The sequence below is a fragment of the Chinchilla lanigera genome, unplaced genomic scaffold (assembly GCF_000276665.1).
Source record: "Chinchilla lanigera isolate Chin_1 unplaced genomic scaffold, ChiLan1.0 scaffold00086, whole genome shotgun sequence".
NCBI classification, from domain to species: Eukaryota; Metazoa; Chordata; class Mammalia; order Rodentia; family Chinchillidae; genus Chinchilla; species Chinchilla lanigera.
Window position 1 is genome coordinate 190,134 of NW_004955487.1, and position 26,369 is coordinate 216,502.

General features: G+C 44.1%; 2 protein-coding genes across 2 annotated transcripts; both read right to left on the minus strand.

Moving 5' to 3' along the window:
• Positions 1-2,840: 2,840 nt before the first annotated feature.
• On the minus strand, positions 2,841-19,036 carry LOC102017244 (zinc finger protein 878-like). The gene is made up of 5 exons (XM_013504335.1): positions 18,960-19,036; positions 13,682-13,796; positions 4,222-4,348; positions 3,960-4,020; positions 2,841-2,905 (listed from the first exon to the last, which is right to left on the minus strand). Exons 1-5 carry the CDS (start codon positions 19,034-19,036, stop codon positions 2,866-2,868), a joined length of 420 nt encoding a protein of 139 aa, XP_013359789.1. The 3' UTR covers positions 2,841-2,865.
• On the minus strand, positions 17,812-23,766 carry Fam110c (family with sequence similarity 110, member C). Its single transcript, XM_005404330.2, has 2 exons — positions 22,642-23,766; positions 17,812-19,066 (listed from the first exon to the last, which is right to left on the minus strand). Exon 1 carries the CDS (start codon positions 23,651-23,653, stop codon positions 22,670-22,672), a length of 984 nt encoding a protein of 327 aa, XP_005404387.1. The 5' UTR covers positions 23,654-23,766; the 3' UTR covers positions 17,812-19,066; positions 22,642-22,669.
• Between the last annotated feature and the right edge of the window lie 2,603 nt (positions 23,767-26,369).

The window sequence follows — 26,369 nt, forward strand, 5'->3', positions numbered from 1 at the left end:
ATCTTGTTAGGATGTGAAAAACATAACATCTGCTCATCCACAAGTTGTGTGAAAACAATTGAACTTTGTCAACAGCCCAAGTTCACAAGTCTCTAAACATGCATCTCACCAAATTCAAAATTATCTCTTGTTACACAGAATATGGAGCATATACCCCAACAAAACTGAGATCAAAGCTAGTGGAGAATTCCAACAATTAACAAATTTTAATGGCCTATACCTACCAATTGTAAAAAAAAAAAAAAACTACATAAATACTAACCCTACTTGGAAGTGAAAATTACACTTTAATTCACTTTGTTTAATTAGCAGACAACATATATTGAATTAAAGACACAGGTTTAAACAAAAATCTATGATTATATAAACTCAATATTTTATAGTAAAGACTATACATACATAGTTCAGATAGTTACATTTACCAAAAAACACAGAATGAATACACTCTAGGATATCTCCATCTGGCAGTATTTTCTGAAAAATTTATGAAATATTAACATTAAAATTTTCATATTATTTCTACATGCCCCCACTACATAAGTATTTTCACAGGATTTTAAAACATGACATAGGATTTCTCCCTAGTGTGACTTCTTTCATGTATTTGAAAATACCCATGTATACTGAATACTTTTCCACATTGCTTCAGTACATCGGCTTTCTCCACAGTGTAACCTCATTCATGAATTTTACATAATCAGGTGTACAGAAAGATTTCCTACATTGCTAACATGCATAGGGGATCTCCCCACTGTGACTACTTTCATGTAGTTTGTAATAACTGTGTTTAATGAATGCTTTCCCACATTGCTTACCTACAAAGGGTTTTCACCTCTGGGTTCTTTCATGTATTTGACAATATTTGTGTGTAGTAAATGCTTTCCCACATTGTTTACATACATAGGGTTTCTCTCCAGTGTGAGTTCTTTCATGTATTTTATATCAAATGTGTGTACTGAATGCTTTCCCGCATTGCTTGCACACGTAAGTTTTCTCCCCACTGCGATTTTTTCATGGATTTCACATTAACTATGTGTAGTGAATGCTTTTCCACATCATTTACATGCATAATATTTCTCCCTACAGTGAGTTCTTTGATGTCTTTGACAATAACTATGTCTACTGAATGTTTTTCCACATTGCTCACATATATATAGTTTCTCTCTAGTGTGACTACTTTCATGTATTTTACAAGAATACTGTGTAGTGAAAGCTTTCCCACATTGGTTACATATATAGGGTTTTCCCCAGTGTGCTTTCTTTCATGAATTTTACAATAACTGTGTATAGTGAATGCTTTCCCACATTGCTTACATATATAGGGTTTCTCCTCCATGTAAATTCTTTGATATATTTTACAATAACTCAATGTAGTGAATATTTTCCCACATTGCTTACATGCATCAAGTTTCTCCCCAGTGTGAATTCTTTCAAGTACCTGGCAATGACTGGATATTAAGAATGCTTTTATGCATTGCTTACATATATGGGGTTTCTCCCTAATATAACTTCTTTCATGTATTTTACAACAACTCTGTGTAGCGAAGTCTTTCCCACATTGCTTGCATGGATAAGGTTTCTCCCCAGTGTGAATTCTTTCATGGACCTGGCAATGACTGGACTTCATGAATGCTTTTCCACACTACTTACATACATAGGGTTTCCCCCCAGAGTGTATTCTTTCATGTCTTTCACAGTGACTGAGTGTACTAAATGGTTTCCCACATTGCTTACATACATAGAGTTTCTTTCCAGTGTAAATTATTTTATCTTTGTAAATGATATTACTATGAGCTATTCCTTTCACACATTCCTTAGATACAGAGGGCGTCACTCCAGCATGCCTTCTTTCATGTACTTGAATATGATATGAAGAAATAAAAGTTTTCCCACATTGTTTGCATACATATGAATTTCCCTCACCGTGATTTCTTTCATGGCTTAGAACACCACTGGGAGTGCTAGAGACTTTCACACTTATTACCTAAAGAGCTCTTCTCTCCAGGGTGAGTTCTTTCACTAAAGTCAGAGTAGGTTTCCCTGCATATCTCATATTGATAAGGCTTCTTTTCAGTCTTTGTCCTTGCATGCTTCAGAAAGGATGGGAGATCGCTGCAGGTTTTTCCATGTTCATTACAATTACCCAGCTTGTTATCAAACCACACATACTCATCTGGCTTCAGTTCACTGTGAGGTAAAATGGGAACATTTAGTGATAAATGTCCAATCAGGGGCTTTCTACAAGCAAGGCTTTCAGCTGGCTTTAAAGCAGCTTTCTTCATGTCCACATCAGCATCTGGAGACCAGAGAAATATTTCCTCCTGTTGATTCCAATCTTTACATTAATCACATTTTGCTACCATTTCATTCCTGCAAAAAAAGAGAAAAATATATCAATTATAATAAAAAGGCCTTCATATTCATAGTTTATGAAGACAAGTTCTGGTTTGATGACCGATAAAAAAGTAGATTAATTGACTTAATGCCCTGTAGGATGCCTCCAAAACACCCATTTTCAAAAGGATGGCTTTCATTTGGGAATTTTAAATTGGCATATGTTTGCAATATAAAAAGTCTAGTTTCATTTTAGGGGATTAGTGCTGTATGTATCCCATATTGATGATTTCTGACCTTTCCCTGGTCACTCTCCCCTTCTCTCCCTACCCTCATCATCTCTCCATCTTTCCCACCTCCAACAAGTCAGCCTTTCTGTTTTCTATCGCCTCTCCTTTATTTTACTGCTTAATTTATATTTTTAGTTTCTTATATAAAAGGAAACATGATAATTCCCATTCTGTGTCTGCCTTATTTCACAATATTATGGGATGAAGTCTCATCTGTTTTGCACAAATGATATGCTATCATTCACTCTTCTTTCTGGCTGAATATATAGCACATTTTTTCACTGTTGAGAATTAAACATAGGTCTTAGCACTGAATAACATTTTCAGCTGTTTTTATTTCTTATTTTGATAGAGGTTCTCATCAATCACTAATATGCTCAGCCTGCATTCAAATTATTTTCCTGCTGACTTGGCTTCTCAGAGTGCTGGGATTACAAGAATGTACCATGTTGTACCTGTCCTATATTTTCTTTATCCAAGCATCCAGCGATACGCATCTAGGCTGTCTCCAAGCTTAGATATTCTCAATTGCTTCCAGAGCACAGCTATTGTGAATACTCATGCATGTACTGCTCTGAGCATGGGTATGCATGGATCACTAAAACATGCTGCTTTTAACACTTTTCAGAATACACTCAGGAACGTATGTCTGGATCAAATGGAAACTTCTATTTTTACCTTTTGAGACATCTGCTTATTGATTGTTATAATCGTTCTATTTCACAATCCCACCAACAATATATGAGGGTGCCTTCTTTTTTTTTTTTTTTTTTTTTTCTCCGGTACCGGGAACCGAACTCACGACCTTGCGCTTGCCAGGAGGGTGCCTTCTTATATGAATGGACTCAGTTCTCTGGAGGATGTTTTGAAAACATCCATTATTACAATACTACCATTCATGTGCATTTTGAATACTGCTTTCAGGTTAGTGATTCATTAGCTAATGAATACCTCACATTCACATGTATACACAGATATCTTAAAGATGAGTTCCTGTCAAAATTCAGAAGTTATTCTTGTCACATATGCCTATACACAATATCTAAACGCAGTCTCCTACATTTCATGATGTTAATCACGAAAGAATGTTTTATACTGATGTATCAGATAGTGTCACTTCTTGCATATCAGTATTAAGTCAGTTTCCTGTATTAGAATATTTCTGTGTTCAATTGTCAGATCACACTACACCAACCTGTATGCATCTCTGGAGATATTTTTTGAGAGTAAACAAATTTGAATATGGTCCCTTTTGTACAGTTTCCTTGGCTGAAATATTTCTGCTCACATGCTGACCCTTCAGGAATATTCTGTTTCCTTGTGAGTGCAAATTACCTTAGATTCCTTGAGAAAGCTTTGCAATCCTCTTCACATTGCTGGTTATCCCAGGTTCTTCCTGAATTGTAGATGGGGAAATATAAAAAATCACTATATTATTACATAAAAATCAATAGATTCCAGTTAGAGTCTGTTAAGTAGTTAAACAGCCCTGAGATGTTCTTCAAAGTGTTATAACGTTCTATTTAATTGAACCACAGCCATGAGCATGAGCCAATACTCTTTGATTGTATAAAGGAGAAAATGATGTCATCCTTACCTATAGCGGTCATATTCATAAATGTTTCCCACATCACATCTCTGTAGAGCTTCTTCTGGGATGGATTCAGCACAGCCCACTCCTCCTTGGTGAAGTTCACAGTTACATCCTCAAATGTTACTGCCTCCTAAATAAACACACATGTTTCTTGAAGGAAGGTGAAGACTCAAAGCCTGTGGTATTTTGGCTCCTCTCATAAAAAGCTAAACTGAGGTTGATCCCTTCAACTCTTATCTGCTCGCATTGGTCACCAAACCCCTGTGCATGCACACATTTTCACACAGTCATTTTCATGCCAGACTGCAACTCACTGCTGAAACAAGAGCAGAACAGTAGCACTGGTTGTCCTGCAGGGTCACCCACATTGTATTTTTGCACTGTGTGTAAAGCAGAGCTCATGAAAGGAGCCCAGAAATCATCATCCACAAAATCAGGGCACATAAATATCTACTGAATGGTTCTGAGAGAGCACAGATTATATTTCCTTTCAAACCTGGTTATTCATAAAATTGAATCCTCCTTTCCTTGATTGTACTGTATCTATGCAGCATTTTGAAACTTGAATTTGGTTTCATAGAAATAACTGAACATTAAATAAGTCTTATGAATAATAATTCAAATGCTAATGGAAAAACATTTCTATAAAAGCAAGTCTATGGGCAATGAAAATTGAGGAACAGTGGCATATTATCTTATAGTTCAGTCACATCAAATGACCACCTTGAACTCAGAAGAAATACTAAGATCATTAAGGGAGGGTAATGAGCAGAAGAGTATGAATAAAATGTATTAAAAGCAAATTGAGCCAGCATATAACAACTTATTTGATGTCACACTAATAACATCTTGAGAAAAACGACTGGTTCGGGAGCTCCTTGGCTACCTTCCATTATCCCCTACTTTCCCACACTGTATGTAGTCCTCCTGGCTTCTTCCACACAGAAATCCCTGTTGTGTCTTCCACTAATGCATGCAGACCTAAACTTCATGTTTTCCCCCTGGTGCCTTACTGTTTTTAATGAAAGTTGTAATTCATTCCACATGTCCTTTTTTCAACAATATCTATGAACAGTCGATGAACTACAGCAGTTATGTGAGCTGTGGTACTTTTCTCCCTGTACTCATTCATGAATTGCATGGACCTGTGAGTGCCCTAAGTCAAGAAGTCTGAAAGTGTGGGTTTAATAAGCAGCCCCTTCTGGAAGCTGTCCTTCACAGCATTACTTTAATCTTCATTTAAATTGGTAACATCATCTAATTTATTGGCATTATAGAATACAAAAGCTTATTTATTGATCAGTTTCTTCATTTATTGCGCTGCTTTCAACACTGCTTGGCAAGTGCTCTGACACTGATTTTCATCACAGGCAATGTTAAGCATTTTTTCCTATTTTTATGTGATTTGTAAACAACTTATGACTTTGGAATTGAGGTGACCTGTTTTGTAATTTAGCAATTTACTGTTATGACAATGAAGCCTGGTATAGAGCATACAACTTGTGTGTCTGAGATCTCATATTTAAACTAATTTAGCATAATGAGGTGTCTTAGACACCTTTTGAACACAGGGACAAAAAGTCCAACCACCTCAACTTAATGGAGTAGGGTTTATGTTCACTCACAGTTTCAGTTCACGTTCTCTTAGTTCCAGGGTAGAGACTGGAAGGCAGAGTAGAGCAGAAAGTACACAAACCATAGCAGCCAGAAGAAGGACAGACACAGGCCATGACCCTATACCCGCCTCCAAAAATCCCCACCTCCTAATCGCACATTCTGATAGTAAATTCATCAGTGAATGCATCCACTGAGAGACAGGGCCCACAGAAACCCTTCAAATTTCACACTTAAGACACATTTAGTGGAAATTATAGATATGAACTATAATACTTGGTGTGTTGGTGGAAGAAAAAAATAACACAAAGCACAGCCCAGGTTCACCCACATGGAAACCTCACACAAGTCAGGAGTCTCCCCTCAACCCTCCTGCTCGCTGCACAGCATGGTTTGAAGTGGGGCTGCAGGCACTGAGCTGGGAAAGTCAGGGCTCTGGCCATGGTGGAGTCATCTCCCTTATCTAGGACAGGATGCTTAGTTCCTGACAGACGCCTCCGCCCAACCCAGAGAGCCAGAAAGGACCAAATGTGCACCGCTGACAGATAACATATAGGAACAAAGATTTCTTAACTGATAGAGGGAGCTCCAAATCCTGCCATATCTAGTTCTGTTCACTTCCAATTAGAAATTATGCCTGCGACAAAATTCTCCTTCGTCTTTGCTCATTTGGTGCTGTACAATCACGTTCCTGAGGAGTGACGTCTCCCAGGTCCTTCCTAGGCAACCAGTTAGTAGAAGCCAGGGCATTAAGTCAGGCTGGGCCAGCGTGGGAGTCTCTCAATAACACATGGGAAGCTTCTGACTTAGATGCCTGACAAAGGAGGATTCTATTCTCTGGCCAGCATGTACGATTTGACTGTTCATGCAACCCAAACTCTTCTTCATGGATGCAAGGCTGCCCCGTGTGCTGTCCACTGAGCCAGAGGGAGAACAAAGACAATACACTGTCTGCTTGAGTGGACCCCAAATGACAGACTCTAAACAAAACCCTTTTCTGCCCAGGCTTCCTCCCAGAATACTGACCTGACCCAGGCTGTTGGATCATTGATTTGAAACAGGATTTGCTCCAAGATTTGCAGAGCTGCTGTGTCTCCTCACTGTGCTCTGTGGGCTCTTTCTATTTGTTGTCCCTGATGATGGGATAATAGCTGTGCCACTGCACTTACAGACTCCATGACACAGAGAAAATCACCAAACCGAATGAAGAATCTGGGTCCAGGCAATGGCAGAACATGGATGAGTACAAGGAAGCACCCAGGAAGTCAGAGGGCAGAAAGCTACATGAGACTTGCAGCTCCATGATGTGAAGAAGGGCATTGAACAGTTTACTTTACAATGTATAACTTCTAACTCCAGGGACTTCGATCTCTGCTAGGCCATATGATTATTTGTTCTGGAGGAAACTTTGCAAAAGCATAGTGTAAAAGGAAATGAAAACAGAACCTTAGTCCCAATGGAATGCTGCTGGAACAGCATGAGATTTTTGTTAGGATATGTCTGAAGGAACAGTGAAGGCCAGGAAGGTCAAAGTAGAATCCCTGGGATAGTTAAACAATAATGTCCTCACTAATCTTCTTAATCACTCCTTCCGTTTCTTTATTCCTGTTTTATGTTAGAGAATTTTTTTTGGGGGGGGGCGGGTACTGGGAATCGAACTCACGACCTTGTGCTTGCCAGGCAGGTGCTGTGCCACTGAGCTATTTCCCCAGGCCTAGAGAATCTTAAAAGCCTGGGGAAAGTTCAGTTGGGGCTTCAGTCCCAGAGACTGTGCCCTCCTCATCACATAACTTTGTCTCTTGTTTTCTTTTCATCCACTGCCCCTCATTTTCAGGACCTGTCACCTCACAGAATTTAACATCAGGGCACAGACTTTCTCACCCATCATCTTTTCATCTAATCATTTTCAGAAAGGAAAATAAAAGCATGTCAATAGGGATACAATTGTTTAATAAATGAAGAAACTGGTATAATTTATTAGTACTATTATGCAAAGTATGTAAGATGAAATTCAAATTTTCACACAGCTCATATGGGCAATTTATTTTATCTGAGGTCACAAAGAAATCAAGAATTCTGAAAATTAATCATAGCATGAGGGCCAGAAGGATAGCTGCAATGTCACCCCACCCCCACCCCAGTCACTTCCCTGTGATGAGGCAGAGACAGCTATGAGGGTAAACTTTCCATAATATCTTCTTTCCTCCTCACAGGTTGAAAATTTTTCTCCTTTGGCATATTAATTTCACCAAAGTAATGTTCTCACCTTGTGTCATGTGATGGTTAAACTTCCACTGTCAAGTTTTTTGGTTTGGGAGATGCCCAGGATATTAGTAAAGCACATGTTGGAATACGTCAATCGAGGCAAGGAAGCATGACCTATGGTTTACCACCCTTATTATAGCTTACATCTAGATATTCCTGCAAAGCCTTGTGCAGTCACAGGTGTGGATTTTTAGAGGTGGCTCAATCCAGAGTGTGATGCTGGGATTAAGGATGCCCTGCCCTGAGTGTTAGTGCTACCCAACCTAAGGGTGGGTAGCCTGGGTGGAATTATAAGGGACAGAAAGAGGGCTGCTCTCCTTTTGTCCTCTACATCATTTGCTGTTGCTGCTGCTTCACTGCATTCTGCCTACCTTGCCTGGACCATTTCTCATCTGCGATGCCCATGTGCCATGCCATCCTCCCTTACAGTCAGCAGACTATGAAGTGAAATCTCTACAAACTGCGAGCTAAATAAACCTTTCCTCCTTTAAATTTGGATGTCAGGTATTTTGCATCAGTAATGAGCAAAGTAACTAAGACAGCCCCTTTCCTCAATCTCTTTCTCTGCTGAAGAATCTCTATTGTGGGGCTGAAGAGTTGATGTTGGAAGCCTGAAGTAACATGAGACCAACATCCAAACCCAATGACAAATACCAGAGCTTCTCCACAGAAAGAAGGGGCGACTCCTTTTTCATTTTTTATTCCACCTAGAGTACAAGCTGATTGGTTGTTGTCAAATGCATACAGGGTGGGTCTTCCCATCTTCATTTGTGCCCTAAAAGCCAGTCTTCTGCAGAGAAACACGAAGCTTTATAAATGGGCTAAGAGGTTCTTACTCATCAAGGGGACACGGCACAATTCATGCTCACAAGAACTACGTAAGTCTCTTTTGCAAAGCATGCCCTTCACAGGTATTCTTCATATGTAGTAATTACTTTGGATTCCATCAAATCTTTGCAGGTGAAAACATTTTCCAGTAAAAGCCTTTTGGCAATCAAAGTCACATCCTCAGAAAGAACAAACCTACAAAATAATCTGTACGTGAGACGCCTGCTTCCTAACACTGCAGCTTGTCAGACGCAAAAGTAACTCATGCTGAACATGGATTTAAAGCAATAAAATAATTTTGTCATGATAAAACAAAGATGTCAAAAACTCATTCTAAATGACAATATTTACCAAAAAATCAAATATAAGTCATCCATTTTTCCTATGCACTTGTTCTTCACCATTCCAGCTTAGTATAAGCCCTAAGTGTTCTATTCCTAATGATCTATATGTTTTGTTCATCTTTTAAAAACTACTTCTGCTCTATATTAAATCCTAAGCATCCTAGAAGTTCCTCTCCCTTTAAGAGAATGCCTCCTCCCATAACACTGTCAAGTAAGGACATTACTGACATCCAGAAATGATCTCATACACCACAAGCATTTGTATAATCAACTTTAAAAATAATTGCAAATTATATCAACAAACTGTTTAAAAATCTGCAACATCTCCAAATAAAAAAATAATACATACAAATAAAATTGGAGATGACCTGAAAGTCAGAATAATGTATAGACTTACACTTGATGATGCAATATGCTATGAATTTGTAAAATTGTTTAATATTTATAAAACCAATAAAAGACATATAAATTTAACAAACATTCACTAGAAATCCTTCTGAAAAACAAATGAGTGCTATGACTTGCAAATCTCAAATTTAAAATGCAAAGAGACATATCCTATCCCATTGTTTGGAACATGCTATACAATAGCAGTCCTTGAAGCCTCAAAATCAGGCAACACACAAATACACTAAATTTATAAGAAATATCAAGAAGTACTTTTGCTTTAAAGAAACTGAGATTTAATAAAGTTGGCACTACTAATCAAAAGTAAGATGTGATTTATCATTCTTTATAGTGGTAAATTGTTCATCTTATATGTCAAGTGAATCTGATTTTGCATCACAAACTTTCAAAGGTACATTCTAGGTAGACTGAAAAAGCATACAAGAATGTTATGGTTTGTGCCTAGATGCCCACCCTTGGCCTCATGCAGTCATGAGACAGGCTTCTGGAGTTTATGATTGATTCATGGTCCAATGCTGGGATTATGGGTGTGAGTGCTACACGCTACACCCACCCTTGCGGGGGTGGGGGTAGCCTGCATATAATATAATGGAGGGAAAGAGGCTTGCTCTCTGCTGCTCCTCTGTCTTGGTTACTTTTCTCTCATTGCTGAGACAAAATGCTCAACACCCAAAATTAAGGAAGGAAAGGTTTATTTAGCTTACAGTTTGTGGAGGTTTCAGTCCATATTTGGCTGGTTCCGAGGAGAGTGGCACATGGCAGAGGGCAACTGTTCATGGCAGCAAAGATAGCAAAAGCAACAAGAGCAAAGCGGGGGGTAGAGGAGAAGCAACAAGCCTCTTTTCCTCCCTTATATTGTAAACAGGCTACCCCCACCAAGGGGGCGTGTAGCACTCACATAATCTCCATGCCCTCCTCTTGAACAGGCTCAGGACGTATACAAAGTAAGGACCCTGGCCCCCTGCTCAGTCACTCCTTTAACCTTCTAAACTTCTCACATTGATACTATGAACAACATCCCAGAGGAGGAAAGGTATGTCCTTTTCACCCCAGGAGGTAGAATTGCTGAGTTACTTAGTTAAGCTTCTAGACTCCTCAAGTTGACACAATGTATCAACCACAACACTCTCTCTTTTTGCTCTTGCTGCTTTTGCTGTTTTCCACTGCCATGAACTGTTGCCCCCTGCCATATGCCACTCTGCCTTGGATCCAGCCAAGTATGGACTGAAACCTCCACAAACTGTAAGCAAAATAAACCTTTCCTTCCTTAATTCTGGGTATCAGGTATTTTGTCTCAGCAATAAGAGAAAAGTATCTAAGACAGAATTTGGTACCAGAGAACTGGGATCATTGCTATGACTGTACCTGACCATGTGCTTCAAGAGTCTTTGGGAATGACTTGTGGGAAGAGATTGCAAAGGTTTGGAGGTGTCACCTGAAACAGTACAGCTGGAATGCTTAGGATGTTCTGTATGGGGGGTTCTGGTCAGAGCTCAGAAGACTAGAAGGCTGATAGAGATCCTGCTGGCAAAGACCAAGTTCAGGAGGTCTTTACTGGGAAGCACTGCATTGGTTGTTAGACTCCAGATGATGTGTGTTAAGGCTTGGCAGAAAGTTTTCCTGCATTTTGCTTGTGTCCAGAGACATTGCCTGAGACTGAGATTATTGGTGGTGAACTAATTAATCCGGCAAAAGAAATTTCAGGCAGTCTAACGTTGAGGTAGTAGCATGGCTATTGTTGGAAGCTTTTAGCCAGATTTATGTTGAAACTCAAAAGCAAAGAGCTCAACAGAATGATTTAAAATATTGTGAGTTTGGCCAGAAAGGAAACTCCAGTAAAGCTGTGAACTGCAAAGATAGAACTAAGAAAATGTCCACTGCTGAGAAGGAACAGAATAGAAAAGATGGTCTGAGAGCATCACAAGAAGGAGCAAGTCTCCACCCTTTGCAGCCTTAAAAATGCAAAAATGAAAGACTTTGCTTTGAGGAGAAAGCCTCAGAGAACCATGTTCCAGAATGGCAAGGCCACCACACAAGGTTCCAGAATGGCAGCAGCAGCTGCCCCAGGTTCCAGAATGGCAGCGGCACAGAGAATTTGTTCCTCAGAATCAGGTTCAGAGTGCTCAGCAATCCTACAGCCAAGAAAGAAGAAAGCCTAGCTACTGCTCCAGCTGGTAGCAGACCATGGCAACATCCACATGGCACTGGTTTTAGATGCATGCAGGATGCAAGAACTCTGAGGTTAAAAAGCTTTCACCCAGATTTCAGAAGATGGCCTGGGAGGCCAGGCAGTGTGCCCCTGAGAGGGCAACATGTGAAGCTGTGAATGAGAAACCAAAGGTGCAGTGGAGACCCCTGAAGTTTGAAGAAGCCAGGAACTTGGGTCATCTAAAGAATGTTACAAGGAGGGAGCAAAGCAGGCCTAAGAGAGAAGCCATGGGAGCTACAACCACTGGAAGTGCTGTAGGGGCAGAGTCATGCAAACCCCTTGGGGCTCACAATTTGCCACAGATTGCTTCAGATATTCCAAGTGTAACATCAGGACTTAATATCTGTCCTGCCAGATGTTGGATTGCTTTGGTCCCAAACTTTGTATCCCACTGTTTCTAACCTTTGGAATGGAAATGTCTATTTTGTGCCATTGAATGTTCAAAGTGTTTAACTTTCCTTTCATTTGTACAGGGACTTAACAGCTAGGAATTTCCCTTCTATCTCAGAAGAGACTTGAGACTTGGACTTTTCAGCAATGCTGAAGCTGTTAGGACTTTGGCAACTCTTAAAGATGGACTAAAATGCATTTTGCATAAAAGGATGTGTATGCCTTGGGAGGCTAAGGCAAGAGGATTGCCATGAGTTCAAAGCCAGCTTGGGCTACACAGTGAGTTCAAAACTAGCCTGAACTAAATTTAGCAGTTTATTTGAGCAAGGACAAGAAAGGATTCCCCTACCTGGCAGTCCTCAGTCAGAGCAGGTTCAAAGAGTCAGGGCATGAAGGGAGGGTGTGGCAGCACTTGTGAGGTAAACTGAGGCACAAACACAGCTTCTAGCATACTCTGCACCTGACCGCCACAGCTCCTGCAATGAACTGAGACTCAGCTACCTGTCACTGAAGTTAGACCTAAATTGGTTTTCACTTATTTTAAATATGAAATTAGACTGCAGTTTGTTTCCCAAGGTATCAAGTGCAGAACCAGCCTCACTCCATCAGTAATTCACTTTAACCTACCAGTAGAATTTTGAAGTGAGTAGCACATTTGATATACACAAACTTAGAAACAATACAGATTTAGACAGTGTAATACTTGATGATTTTGGGGGTTTTTTGGTGTTTTTTTTCTTTTTCGTTTTTCTTCAGGTACCAGGAATCGAACTCACGACCTTCCACTTGCCAGGCAGGCGCTTTGCCACTGAGCTAAATCCCCAGCCCCAATACTTGATGATTTTGAATCAAAGCAGAATGAACCTGTAACAATGCTGGGCCCTCCACCTAGCCACCATGGTCAGAGCACCGGCATTACAAGGGATCTGGATTCTGTCCAGGGCCAGAACCTCAGGGACACACTCACCTCCTGCTCACACTTAGGCATTCACTGCAGACCCTGGGCACCTTGACAGCCTGCCCACCACCCCAACAGTCACTGCTGGCCTGACCTAACCCCAGGGGCAGTGACACCACCTTGAGAATCGGAGAGTACACTGGGATTCTGTAGGGTGCTGGGCACGAGCTGCTCCAGCCTTTCCCATCCACCTTCGGACACAGAGACCAAGCGGGCACGATGGCCCTGGAGTCTTGGCTTAGCATCCAGTGTGCATCCAGGGTGCTGCAGTCTTCACCTAGCTAGGGGCAGGCAGCCAGGCAACTAGAAGCCAGCAGCCCATGCCCCAGCACCCCAGCCCAGTCAGTCTGGTCCTCTCAGCCCTCTTTCTCACCGGACAGAAGGGCCGCAGGAATCCAATTCACCAGGACAACTGACCCGAGGTTGGTGACAACAGCTGCTAACTACCTTGCATTGCCGCCAGAGGCCGTAGAATCTTCCACGGGGCAACCAAACCCAGACTTGGTGTGCACCTTCAACTACAGTACCCAGAATTCTAGGGCCTGACAGCCCACACCCAGGACTACAGTACCCAAAAGTCTCTGGGAATAGAGACTCAAATGCAGCACTACACTACCCAGAATCTTTGGCGTGATTTCCCCGACCCCCCCCCCGACCCTGCAGCCGACATTACCCTGAAGAGTTTGCATGCCCAACCACAGGACTGCGATACCCAGCTGCCTTGGTCCACCCCAGCCTCCCCCAGCGCAGTACCCAGAATCCTCCTTGTGGTGCTCCCTCACAGACTACAGTACCCAGAATACTCTGCGTGCCTCAACCACAGAACTCAGTTATGCAGAAACTTCTGCACGTTCCCCATCATTGTTTACAGTATCCTCCGCCGGGCATACCTTCCCCCAAGACTATGGAACCAGGAAGGCTACCTGTGCCCTCACCTCAAGGACGAAGACACCCAAAAGTCTCAGCATCCGCTCACCTGTCCTACAGTAGACCTAAGTATTCATGTGTCCCCACCTCTTCCCAAGAGGACCAGAAGGTTCCCCATGGCCAAAGGACTACAGTACCCAGAAGCCTCCGCCTCCCCCTCAATTACCGGATCCAGAACCCTCTGGGTGCTCTGCAAGGACTGAGCTCGAAGGACTCCGCTACCCACAAACTAAAGTGTAACTCTTACAAGTACTGCAATACCCAGAAGCCTCAGCCTAACCATAAGTTGGGCAGGCCCCTTCAAGGAGAAAGCTAACTTGAATCCTCCGCAGGCTCTCTTATGAACTAATGTACCCAGATTCCTAAGTGAAATACGCCCAGGACTTGTTTTCAGTCCCCTCAAATGGAATACAATATCGTGAGTCCTCAGCATACCTCCATAAGACTACAGTACCCAAAACCTTTGGCGTGACGCTCCCCCGCTCCTCTGGGCCAGGACTACAGTATCCAGAATCCTTAGTGTAGCCCAGGACTACAATAAACAGGGTCATCAGCCAGTACTTGAAGATTTATTACCCAGGACTGAGAGACCGCCATCCAATCGTTTTTTATAATACACTTATGAGACATGCTAGGGAGTCTAAGGTCCCTTGGTCCAGTGGAGTGGTCCTTTTCTAGGCCCTGATTTCTATTTTCTTAGGAGCGTTATGGATGCATTAGAACATTTGTCATTTCTGTGTTACAGATAAATAATTTCCCACTGTGTCTTTGGACTTTGGTCTTAACTGGTTTTGCTATGCAAAACTCAGTTTTCAGCCTGGTGTGGTGGCCCATCCCTGCAGTCCCGGGTCTTGGGAGCTTGACACAGGAGGATCACTTAGAGTTCAAGGTCAGCTTGGACTACATACATAGTGAGTTTGAGGCCAGCCTGAACTATACAGCGAGACCCTGTCTCAAATAATAAACAAAACATATTTTCAATTCCCCCAAGAAATTAATATTCTATTTTCTAAAAGTGAATAATTGTAGTGCTTTAATACATTGTTCCTTTCAGAAATCATTCCAATTTTAGTGGCATGTTCAAGGAGCTACCCCAAAGGCGACAGAATTTGCAGAACATGAGACACAGAGCAGAGGTACTGAGGAAGACAGGGTAAGGAGGAGCACACTTCGGGGCACTTCAGGTTTTTTCTCCTCATTAGCCATTCCCTGCCACTTCCAAGACCATGGCTATGAGCTCCCAGGAAGACATTCCTTCTTGTTCAATATTTCCAACCTGGGACATTCAAATATTATATAAATATATTTAATTCATCCATGAACATGCACGTTTAAACATCTGTTATATTTAATTTCATGACTCCCTGGGCTACTGAATTTTCAAAAGAGTAACTGAAAGGTAAGTCCTGAATACCTGAAGGAGAAACAGCAGCTGCTTTTAGATCACAGCAAGCCCTGCACCCAGTGATGTGTGGGCTGTCTCTGCGTGATTCCAGTGGGATTTGTCCGCATTCTTCATTGAAGCAGAGAGGTGATGCACTTATTTTCCGGAATGCCTACCGACACCTTTGAAGTTCAGGCATACACCACTCCCCGCAAGACTGAAAATGAAACCATCCTGGCTTGATGGGTGGAGTGAGACAGAAGGCCAGGCTTCCTTGTTGCCCCTTCTCAATAGCCAGCCCACACACACCCAGCTGAGCTGGCAGACACCCCACACAAAGTGAGGTTGGCAGAGTTTGCCTTCCCTGCGTGAACTAAAAAGAAAGGTGCAAACTGTGCTTTTATCTCGGTGCCCATTGTCCAATGATATCAGCAAAACCGAAGAAAACTCGTTTTTTAAGCAAAAGACTGAGGAAACAAATTAAGAAAAACAAAGTGCTAAGTATTCAAAACTGTTTTTACTGCAGCCCATCTCCAGGGGAGCTGGAAGCTTAGGCCTTGTGCAGCTGGCCTCAACCAAATATTGGAATGCTTCCCTCCTTTCCACAGATGATCTACAGAGGTGACATTTGAAAAGAAACGGAGGAAATATAAGACAGGAGGGATTAGTGTGAGCATGCTCTCACTTCGATTGTTTCACCGTGTTCAAACACACAAATCAAATGATATAAGTATTTTATTTCTTTAATACAATGTATAAAAATTATTGCACACCAGTTGCAAGTAGCGTACACAAAAATCCTTACTTAGAAACTGCCTTTAATGACAGTCCGTTCTGGTGCTTTATGGCACCACCAGCCATAATATAGCAATGGACTCTGAACCACTGCAAAGGGCAGAGTCCAAGAAAGCCTCCCGCTTCCTCCAGCACTAAGGGCCCACACACTCAGCACCATGTGTGCAAATACTCACAGAATGAGGATCTCTCCAGACACGAATGCCTTTTAGTCAGGCACTGCTCACCTGCAGCCACAAGCAAGTGAGAAACACCACTGTCAAGCTATTTTTCTTGCTTTGCAGTCATTTGTTTTCATTCCACTGTATTTAATCATATTTTCACATGCTACTCTTCCATGAACAAGTGAAAGCATTTTTCAGCGGGTAATGATTGCTCATTCTTGTGGAAAATAAGCTTTGTGTGGAGACGGAGTCACATTTGGTTTTTTCTTTATGTCACTCAGCACACTGAGGTAATTCAAGGTTGGGAAAGGCATCACAGTCCTAACTGAAGACACAGGTTTGAGGCATGAATCTGAAGGTAAGGAGGTTACATGATGCATCTGCTCAGACGCACCCTGGTACCTTGTCCTCATGCCCACCTCTGACATCTACTTCCACAATACATTCCAAATGAATATGACCGCTTCCCCAGGCCACCACTGAGGGCAAATGATTCTGAAAGATCTGGTGACACCAACCAAAACCAGTTTGCTTTTTATATTTTCTGTCTATTACAGGAATGATGAGTCTGACCCAGGCTGCAGTACACCCTGTTCTAAGGGTGAAAAGGCAGAAAGGGTTTCACTTACACATTCACATAGAAGATAAATGGAACATCTGAAAGGAAGAATTGGGTGCATGATGCTTTGGAAACTCCTCTCATTGTTGGTTTCTTTTTAAACTGTGATACAGGGAACAGCAAAATAGCAGCATTTGAAGAGCATCTGTAGGGACAGCTTCCTCAGTCAGATCACCTGTTGTTCAAACATCTGACAGCCACTTAACCCCTCACGCTTTCTTCTGATTTCAGTGGAAAACAAATCACTGCCATACGGAGCACTTGATAGGGAAGCCAGCACTCCACTTTCAGTTAAAGGATGAAAGTTTAAGTAAACAATATACACAAAAAGACAACAAAGGAGAAAAAAGATTTAAATCTGAACTGATACACCAAAGCCATGTGAAGCAAAGGAAAACTATCAAATGTAAAAATAAATATTTATGTATCTCAAAGAATTATCTGCACTATAAATGTTATACAGACCACACTTTTAAACAAATATATGAATATATTACATGGAGTAGTTTATAAAATATGCTACCATTGAGAAATTAACTTCTTCCCATATTCTTCTCTCAAATACTTGTGTGCTAGAAGAGATTATTTTGCCCGGCGCAGTGGCACATGCCTGTAATCCTAGCACTCAGGAGGCTGAGGCAGGAGGATCATTGTGAGTTCGAGGCCAGCCTGAGCTACAAAGTAAGCTCAAGGCCAGCCTGAACTGCACAGCAAGATCCTGTCTCAAAAAGACAAAAAAAAAAAAGAAGAGATTATTTTGATTAAACAGAGTAAGCTTTGAAAGAGTTGGGACAATGACAATCTTTTTACATTATCTTGGATGCATATTCTCTCTGAAGGTTCTGAGTGTGAAATCCCTTCACCCCAAGCACGAGCAAGTTCAGAGTCAGAGGACCCTTGCTGCAAAACACACCATTGGCAGGGAAGAGCAAATGGGTGCCAGATCTATGTGAGTGCATGGGGTGTGGGTGGGACTGGATTCCAAGTCAAGGAAGTGCTCCTGGTGCAGGCACCACCCCCGTGTGAGCCAGGTTTTTGTCCTCTTTGCAAGCTGTGAGAAATCACTGAGGAGCCCATTCTAACTGGAGAGGCTGCAAAGGACCTGACCAAAGGACCCCAAGTTTCATCTTCACCTCTCAAGAAACTGCCCAAGTATGATGAAGGGTTCTGTTTGGCAAGAGATCAGTTCTCACTCTTGTGTTAGTGGGTTCTTCCACATACCTCCAGCCACCCAGGAGTGACATTCACAGAACAACTCTCAGCCTTCTCTTGATTTTAAATGTGCTTCCTGACTCGTTAAATAAGACAACTGGTTGCACTCTTCAGGAAATAAGCGTGGTTCACAGAGCAGAGATGCGCTGGAAATTGTTTTCTGTGTATGGCTGTGTGCGTGTGTGTGCGTGTGTGTGTGTGTGTGTGTGTGTGTGTGTGTGTACACTCTTCGTTAGCTACAGTTTTTAAGTAGAATACCTTCTTGTGATTACAGAACCTTGAGCTATGTGGTGCAGATCAGTCAGAAGGAGCAAATACGATGGCACTCAGGCTTGATTTTCATGCTTTTTCCTTTTTAAAAATCAATTCAGGGACTGTCCAAATGCATCACAGCATCTTTTGGTTAGCAAATCAGTCCAAAAGGTGCCCCAGAAAATATTTCTCGGCAACTCTCTCTTCTCCAGCTGACCCATGTGAATAGGACAGTGGCACTGAGAACTTCCTTCCGCACTTCTGCAGCCAGCCCTAACTCATCCAGTTTCCGAGGTCTGTCTTCCTACCTTCTCTACAGCACTTCAGCCCTTCTCAGATCACGGAAGCTCAGTCGGTAGGATGCTTCATTACTGGAAAAGTAGCAGTCCTGTGTCTCGGAGGTTCACTGCAGAAATGGCCTTGGCGTCCCCTGTCTCCCATGGCATCATGGTCCCCTGATAGCTGGGGACATTTGCTTTCTGAGGGGTAAAGAAAAAATGTGATTTGACCTTGTCTGCTACAAAACATTAATATACAAACCCCACCCCTGGAGTCTTTGGTTTTGTGACAGTCCTGCATTCTAAAATACTTCCTTTGCTTTTTAAATGTTGAGAAGCTTTATTAAAGGGAGCTGTCCTCTGGCTCCTCTGACACAGCAAGTCTCCCTAAGAGCATTCTTCTGATTCTGAAATTTCTCTTTGCCTCCCTCTGCTCCTTTGAATGTTGACAAGGCAAGTGTTAACTGCCAAGGGCCTGGACAACAAAACAGAAATCAAGGAAGGAAGTCCAATTAAATATTTGTAAGTAAATAGATTCCACCCTTTTCAAACACCAGTGTCTGTAAAAGGCCCAGGTGTTGGCCAAAAGACAGGGAAGGTCATAGCCCTCAGCCACACAGGTATCCACCCAGGCTGTGTTCCTCATGGCAACTGCCACTTCTCAGAGTGGGTGAAGAGGAAAGAGCATAGAAGCAGGATGTCCCCAGCCTAATAGCAGGGTGCCCCATCCATGTGTCCTACATGGCATGGATCTCTTCATCCACATATCCCATACCAATGGTGTCTAACAAGTGTGAGGTGCAGTCTGTCCCACATGCTGTCAGAGACTTCTAAGCGAACCCCCATCTTGACCACAGAGAAATGTGGAGGAGGCTGTAAAGAGCTGAAATTTTTGATCTGAAATTTAACAATGTTTATTCCTAATTCTCCCACAGGACAAATCACTGGTCTTTTATACCTGTATTAAAACCAGCAATTTATATAGTCTATACAAAAGCCAGAAAAACCTATCTTTTGGCAAGTATTCAGTTTGATGAATTAAAGAACAGGAAGATGACCAAGAACCAGAAAACGGAGGAACAATTTTTCTGAATTAAACAAGGAGAAAGGGAATATACAAATTCCCTATGTAACCATACCCTACTCACGGTCCCAGGGGATGCACAGAGATATTTTTCCGTTCTGATATTTTCACTTGTGACAAACATTTTTACCTCATAGGGTAGCAAACTTAGAAACTTGTAATTTAGTTCTGGATGGAGTAATTTACAAATCTCTGTCTAGTAAGCAAAACCTCCATATAAAATATACCTGAATTCCTTTACTTATAAAGCCTACCTTTATTCATCTCAAATTTTCTTAATTTTTCATAAAATCCCAAAATGAATCTTTAAGGAATCCAACACAATGGTAATCTATAGAAAGAGCAGAGCATGAGTTCTTGCTTCACATGGCAGAGACTCAGATCTGGTATCAGGAAAGCATGACCGGCATATGGCATGTGTGACATTCTGGCTGTGGCCTGGGGTCCGGTCCCCTACTGGACCTTCTTAGAGGAAAGTAGTGTTTGGAGTCCCTGAGTCCTGGGTGGACACCAAACCCATGATCTGTACAACACAAGACCACCTATTCCCTTCTTGTAGTCCTCTGCGAACACTGCAGTTTCAGTGAGCGTATCCTGCCTTGTGAGTCTCAGGGAGCAAGTTTGCAAAGGAAATGCAATGATGGTGAGAGTCAACCCCATAGAAGAGCCAGGGCAGGCCACAGGTGACCTGCTCTGAGCAACAATACCAAACAGAAGGCAAATGACATGTCCCCTGGGTGCAGCAAACAGGGTGAAGATGAGGAGAAGGTTGGGTGGGGAGCAATGGGGCCCACTGCACTTGGTCCTGTGTTGTTTCACCCTGGGGATTTTCCAACACAACCCTCACTTTCCTTTTTGCTTCAATACTCTTCTCTTTGTCACAGGTGGAAGTTCTCAGCCTAACCAGACTTCTCATGTATTTCATACGTTCAAACTGAGAAGGGCTGGCTGGCAGGCCACTCTGCACCCTAACCTCAAATCCCTTCCAGTTTAGGATGTGACCCTGGAGCGCTGGAGATGGGGTCTGAAGGGATCAGAGGGAGCTGGTTTTTATTTTTATGTTGTCATTTTTATTTAAGTTTAAGTGTGCTATCTTGTTACCTCACCACTATTTATACCCCCAAGTCTACCTATTGTCTACTTGAACAGACCTTATTCAGTTTTCAACAGCCCAGTAGGCAATGGGTTCTTGTCTTCCTTTTCTAGTTTCCAAACTCCAAAGACAGATTTACAGATTGTTCATTGCACATTGCACACAAAATAAATAAAATAAAGAGGCTGGACACCGTCGGGCTACCTCCACTGTATGGACAAGCAGGCCTGCATCATGACCAGGCACGACAGGACACAGAAGAAGTCCCAAGTCAGTGCCACTCTCTTCACACCAGACCTTGTCCCCTGGCACCACAGTGGTGCATAGGTGCCCTCATTAGCATGAGCTCATCTCAGACCCAGGAGACGATTTGTAAAAAAAATACAAAAATTTTTTTAAAATTTTTTTTAAAAATTTGACTGCTTACCTACATTGTTTAGGGAGTTAAACTAGTATAAGATGCAAACATTTTCATAAATTATAAGGAAGACCCTCAGGCATGAGCCTCCTGTTTCCAGAAAAATGAGAAGTCCCTTCTTGCTATTTCACATCTGTACTGAGGCCACTCAGAGAAGTTCTAGGGGCTTTTTTCTGTCCTTCAACACAGCTGAGATGAGCACAAGCTGTCTATGGTGGCCCCCACCCAGCTCTATCCCTGACAATGCTGCACCTTCGATTAGCACCTCAATGGCAGACAAAATCATGACTTTTAAAAAATTTACTGATATTGCAATGTTTAAATACTTGTCCTCAAGGAAAACCCTGAATGCTACTGTACTCCCTAGGGGACCGTAGAGATGGGGTAATTTACTTCTGCTCTGTACTGCCGCATGGGAACTCGCCGCAGGGAGCAGGGAATGCACATGCCTCAGCTTCCCTGAGAAAGCATCAGCTCACCTGGGAGAAGAGCAGGAGCTCGATCCTGTGCCCCTGCCTGTCCTGTTATCACTAAACTATAGAATCTGTGCAGTGCTGGACTAGAGCCGGGTCCAACTCACCCAGTTCAAAAAAATCGAAGCCTTCAAATCAATTTAAATAAAATTCACCCAAATAAAGATCTTTTCTTGCTAAATGAATACCAAACTGCTGGCGAGTTCCCATGGAAATTCTCCCACATTAAAGGCCTCTGGGAAAGTGCATGCAGCTGTCTTTGTGCCTCAGGTGAGACAGCAGTGCCCACCTGCGGATGCAGGGCACATGGACCTCAGGTGGGTCCACAGCAAGCTGGGCCCACTGCACAGGAGCCCTGGGCTCTGGGGTCTTGGACCACATCCATTGCAGGAAATGGTAACAGCCGGCGAGTGAAGCTGCTGGCCGACAGAATCCGTAATTCTGATTTCTTCCTTTCACGGTAATAAGCTGAGTGGGACAGCGACCCTTCCAGACAGCAGATGCAGCCAACTGAATAGAACTCTAACCCTAACTCTTTCTGCTTTGGCTACGGTGACTATATAGGAACCTCTGCATCTCCATCTCTAGGGTCCCTTCCAGCTGCAGGGGCTGACCCCTAAGCACAGCTGGAACTCGCACCCAGCTGGGTTGCCATCTCTGGCCCATGTGCACGCGCACCCCGCTCCTCCAGCATTTCCAAGCGCGCACCTTGATTCCTGGTCCCTAGGGAGAGCAGTCACGCGGGTCCCTGCAGCCCCTGGCCCGGGGTCCCCTTGGCCTTCCTGCAGGTGTACAGCCACTTAATGATGCGCGCGTTCCTCTCGATGATCGAGGTGGTGCTGGGAACTTGCTCTGTGAGTGCCTCCTCCTGCAGCCCGTCGTCTTCCCCTCCGCTGTGGCGCGAGAAGCCGCCTTCCGAGGTGGCCACGCTCACACTGCGCACCTTGAGGGCGGTGCAGTCCGAGCCCGCGGAGAAGTTGTCCCTGCCCAGCGCCTCCACTACCTCGGGGTCCAGGCCGCAGAACTGGAAGAAGGCGTCGCGCTCGGCCCCGGGGTCGCAGCTGCACCGGCTGAGGTCCGAATGTGAGCGCTGCAGTCCCGCGCGACGAGCCGCCCTGGGGGATGAGGTCCGGGCTCGGTTCCCGGGGGGCGCGAAGCTCCCGGGGGGCGCAGGCTGAGCCGGGGCTGCAGGGGTTCCTGGGGTCCTGGAGTTCCCAGGGGTCGCGGGGATCGCGGCCGTCCCAGAGCTCCGAGGGATCTCGGGGGTCGCAGAGTCGGTCTTCGTCCGCGCGGCGCGCTCCAGCCGCGGCGTCCCCGGGGTCTCGGGAGTCCTGTCCCTGCCCGGCCCCGGGAAGAGCTTCTTCACCAGGCTGCCCCTGGAGCCCTCGGAGCCCGGGCTGCGGACAAAGTCGCACTTCTGCCTGTAGATGACCAGCGAGTCGGGCCTCAGCGGCCGGCGCGGGATAACCCTGCGAGACACGGGAGCCGGTACCTGGAGTGCGGGGCCCGGGGCACTCGGCTGCTGCCCGCCGCCGGGTGCGCCTGGGCTGCGGGGCTCCGAAGCAAGGTTCCTATTGTCCCCCGAGCCGCAGTCCTTGGAAGTGGGGACCCCACCGCCCACCGGGCCACGAGAGAACCGGGCGCGGTCGGCCGCCAGCCGCTCCACGGCGCTCGGGCGCGCGGGGTCCCGGGGCGCGCTCAGGGCCGGTAGGGCGCGCATTCCCCGGCTGGATGTCGTCGTGGCCGGGTCTCCGAGGCCGAAGTCCACGCAGGTGCCGGATCCGAAGTTGGGGCGAGCCGGATCCGCGCGGGCCGGTGACTCACCCCGGTGTCCCCGCCCTCGACTCCGCCCGGTGCCCCCGCCCCTCCTATCCCTCCTCCTTCCCGGTATCCCCTCCCCCTCGTGCCTAGTGTCCCTGCTCTCCCGGTGTCCTGCTCCTCACCTCGACTCCCTCCGCGTGCACCTGCTTGGTGCCCCCCATCTCCAGCGACTCCCTGTAAGGCCTAGCGGTCTCCCCGGCGGGGGTGGAGGCACCTCGCCCACCGAGACCAGCTGTTTGGCGCGAGCTTCCTGTCCCCGGGCCCTGCAGTCACTTTGGGACACTGGCACTTCTAAAAGAACAGAGGGAAGGGCTCCCCCTCGCGCAGGTGTCTCCTGTCCTTTGAATTCTTAACGTGATCTCAGGGTGTTTGGAAATTTTTAACTTTAATTTCCTCAGTCTGTACCTAAGCTCGAATTACCAGAAAGGAAGAGGGTATGAAGGGGGAAAAGATATCCCAGGGCGGTTTACTGGAATCGAGGCGATGGGGAAACTGCGATTCCCAGGGTAGATCAGCCTAGGAATGCTAAAAGTGCAAGAAAGTATTTCAAAATTCCATTCTTTCCAAAAGTTGGGCGAAAGACTAAGAAACTAAACATATCTGCCAGACTAGTAATAGGCATATGTTATCGCCTCAAGGACGCGCTGACCTCTGGAGGGCTGGTCTGACATTTGCTGGAAACCCCGCGAATGCAGAGGACCTAGTAGTGTGTGAGTGGCCCTGGGGAGGGAGAGGCACCCAGGAAAGCAAGTCTTCGGGAAAACCCCAGGCTCCCCAAATAGGTCGGGTGGGAAGTGTGTGAGAAACTAGAGAAAATGAGATAGAGGTTCTGCCTCTGGGCCAGGGGCTTGCTTTCCACACAGGAAGTGGTGGATGAGCCAGGGTCCAGCACATAGCCTGCTGTGTGCCCACCAAGGAAAACCTTTCTCTTTTCTGGCCTTGTGCAGCTTCTTGGGCAGGAGCAGCAGGTAGGAGAGACCCTCCTGACAGCGGCTCTGGAGCTTGTCCAGCTGAACACTTAGCCATGTTCCTTGGGCAGGGGGCTTAGTTCTCAGGGTTTGGTTTTATCATCCACAAAAACTTTATATTTATAGCTAAGCACCCTCATCATGTCACAGTGCAGTAAGTGTGAGAGACCCAAAATATGCAAGACTTGCATGTAGAATCCCATAAAATATTTTGAAAGACAGAAGGACCTACATAAACAGAGATATGGTACAGTCATGATATTATAAAGCTATGAATTGTCCATGAAATTAAAAAGAAAAGAGAGATAGAGAAATGCAATCCAAATGAGACAAGAGTCTAGTATTTTTGTTTGTTTGTTTGTTTGTCTGTTTCCTAAAGTTTACAAGCAATTCAAAAAATCAGGGGCTGGGGATTTAGCTCAGCGGCAAAAGCGCCTGCCTGGCAAGCGCAAGGTCGTGAGTTCGGTTCCCGGTACCGGAGAAAAACCAAAAAAAAAAAATCATTTGTGGGCCAGGGAGAAGGCACAGTGGCACAGCGCCTGCCTGGCAAGTGTGAGGCCCTCAGTTCAATTCCTAATCCAAAAAAAAAAAAAAAATCATTTGCAAGAGTAAAGAAACATGGTCATATGTACAGGGCCATCAGCCACAAGGGGCCATTAAGTACTTGTTATGTTTGGTCTAAATTAAAATGCAAGGGGCCAGGGTTTTAGCCCAGTGGCACAGCACCTGCCTGGCAAGTGTGAGGTTGTAAGTTTGATTTCTGGTACCAAAAAAACATTTTAAAAAAAAATTGAAGTGCAGTATGTCACACTTTATGTTGAAGGAATTTTGTATACAGTGGATTAAATAAAATGCATCATTAAAATTTTTTAAGTATTAAAAGTCCAAAAATAATTTAGAAAAAAATTGGAAAAAATTAAACCAGGAGGGAAATATTTTTCACTAACAGATATCCAAGACTTATTACAGAATGTTAGTAATAAATACAGTACAATAGCACCTTAGAGCAATCTTTTACAGTTAAAATTTACCAAATTTCCAGGAGATCTTTTTAGGGCTTTTCTCTCTTTCTTTCTGTACCATTTAAGCCCCCGCATTTATGTGCTGGAGTTGATGTTGGGCAGGTCAAGGTCAGCAGACTCACACTACAGTCTAGCTGTTGGGCTGGAGGTAGAAAAAGACCCACACCTTCTGCTTGGGGATGGAGAACTCCCCATGGCTGTTCTTCAGGAGCAAAGGTGAGTAAAGATTACAGACAGAGCCATGAATAACGCCATACAGATGACCTCTTTCTGCTGTTGACCTAAGACCAGAGCAAGATCTTCAAAGGGCTGGGGATTTAGCTCAGCGGCACAGCGCCTGCCTGGCAAGTGTGACGTTGTGAGTTCGATTCCCAGTACCAGAAAAAAACAACAAAAAAAGAATTCATTTCAAAAAAACAAAACAAAACAACAAAGCCGGGCATAGTGGCGCACGCCTGTCATCCCAGCACTCAGGAGGCTGAGGCAGGAGAATCATTGCGAGTTTGAGACCAACCTGGGCTACAAAGTGAGCTCAAGGCCAGCCTGACTGCACAGTGAGACCCTGTCTCAAAAAAGACAAAAAAAAAAAAAAAAACAGAGCAAGATCTTCAAACTGAGTGCCCTT

Bases quoted from the DNA above. Each gene is read 5' to 3' on its own strand.
- LOC102017244 (XM_013504335.1), bottom strand. From the start codon at position 19,036: ATGATGCCATGGGAGACAGGGGACGCCAAGGCCATTTCTGCAGTGAAC. The intron at 4,349-13,681 runs GTAGTTAGCAGC...GTGTTTATTTAG, and splicing joins GCCTCTGGCGGCAATGCAAG to GAGGCAGTAACATTTGAGGA. The intron at 4,021-4,221 runs GTAAGGATGACA...TCTACAATTCAG, and splicing joins TATGAATATGACCGCTATAG to GAAGAACCTGGGATAACCAG.
- Fam110c (XM_005404330.2), bottom strand. From the start codon at position 23,653: ATGCGCGCCCTACCGGCCCTGAGCGCGCCCCGGGACCCCGCGCGCCCG.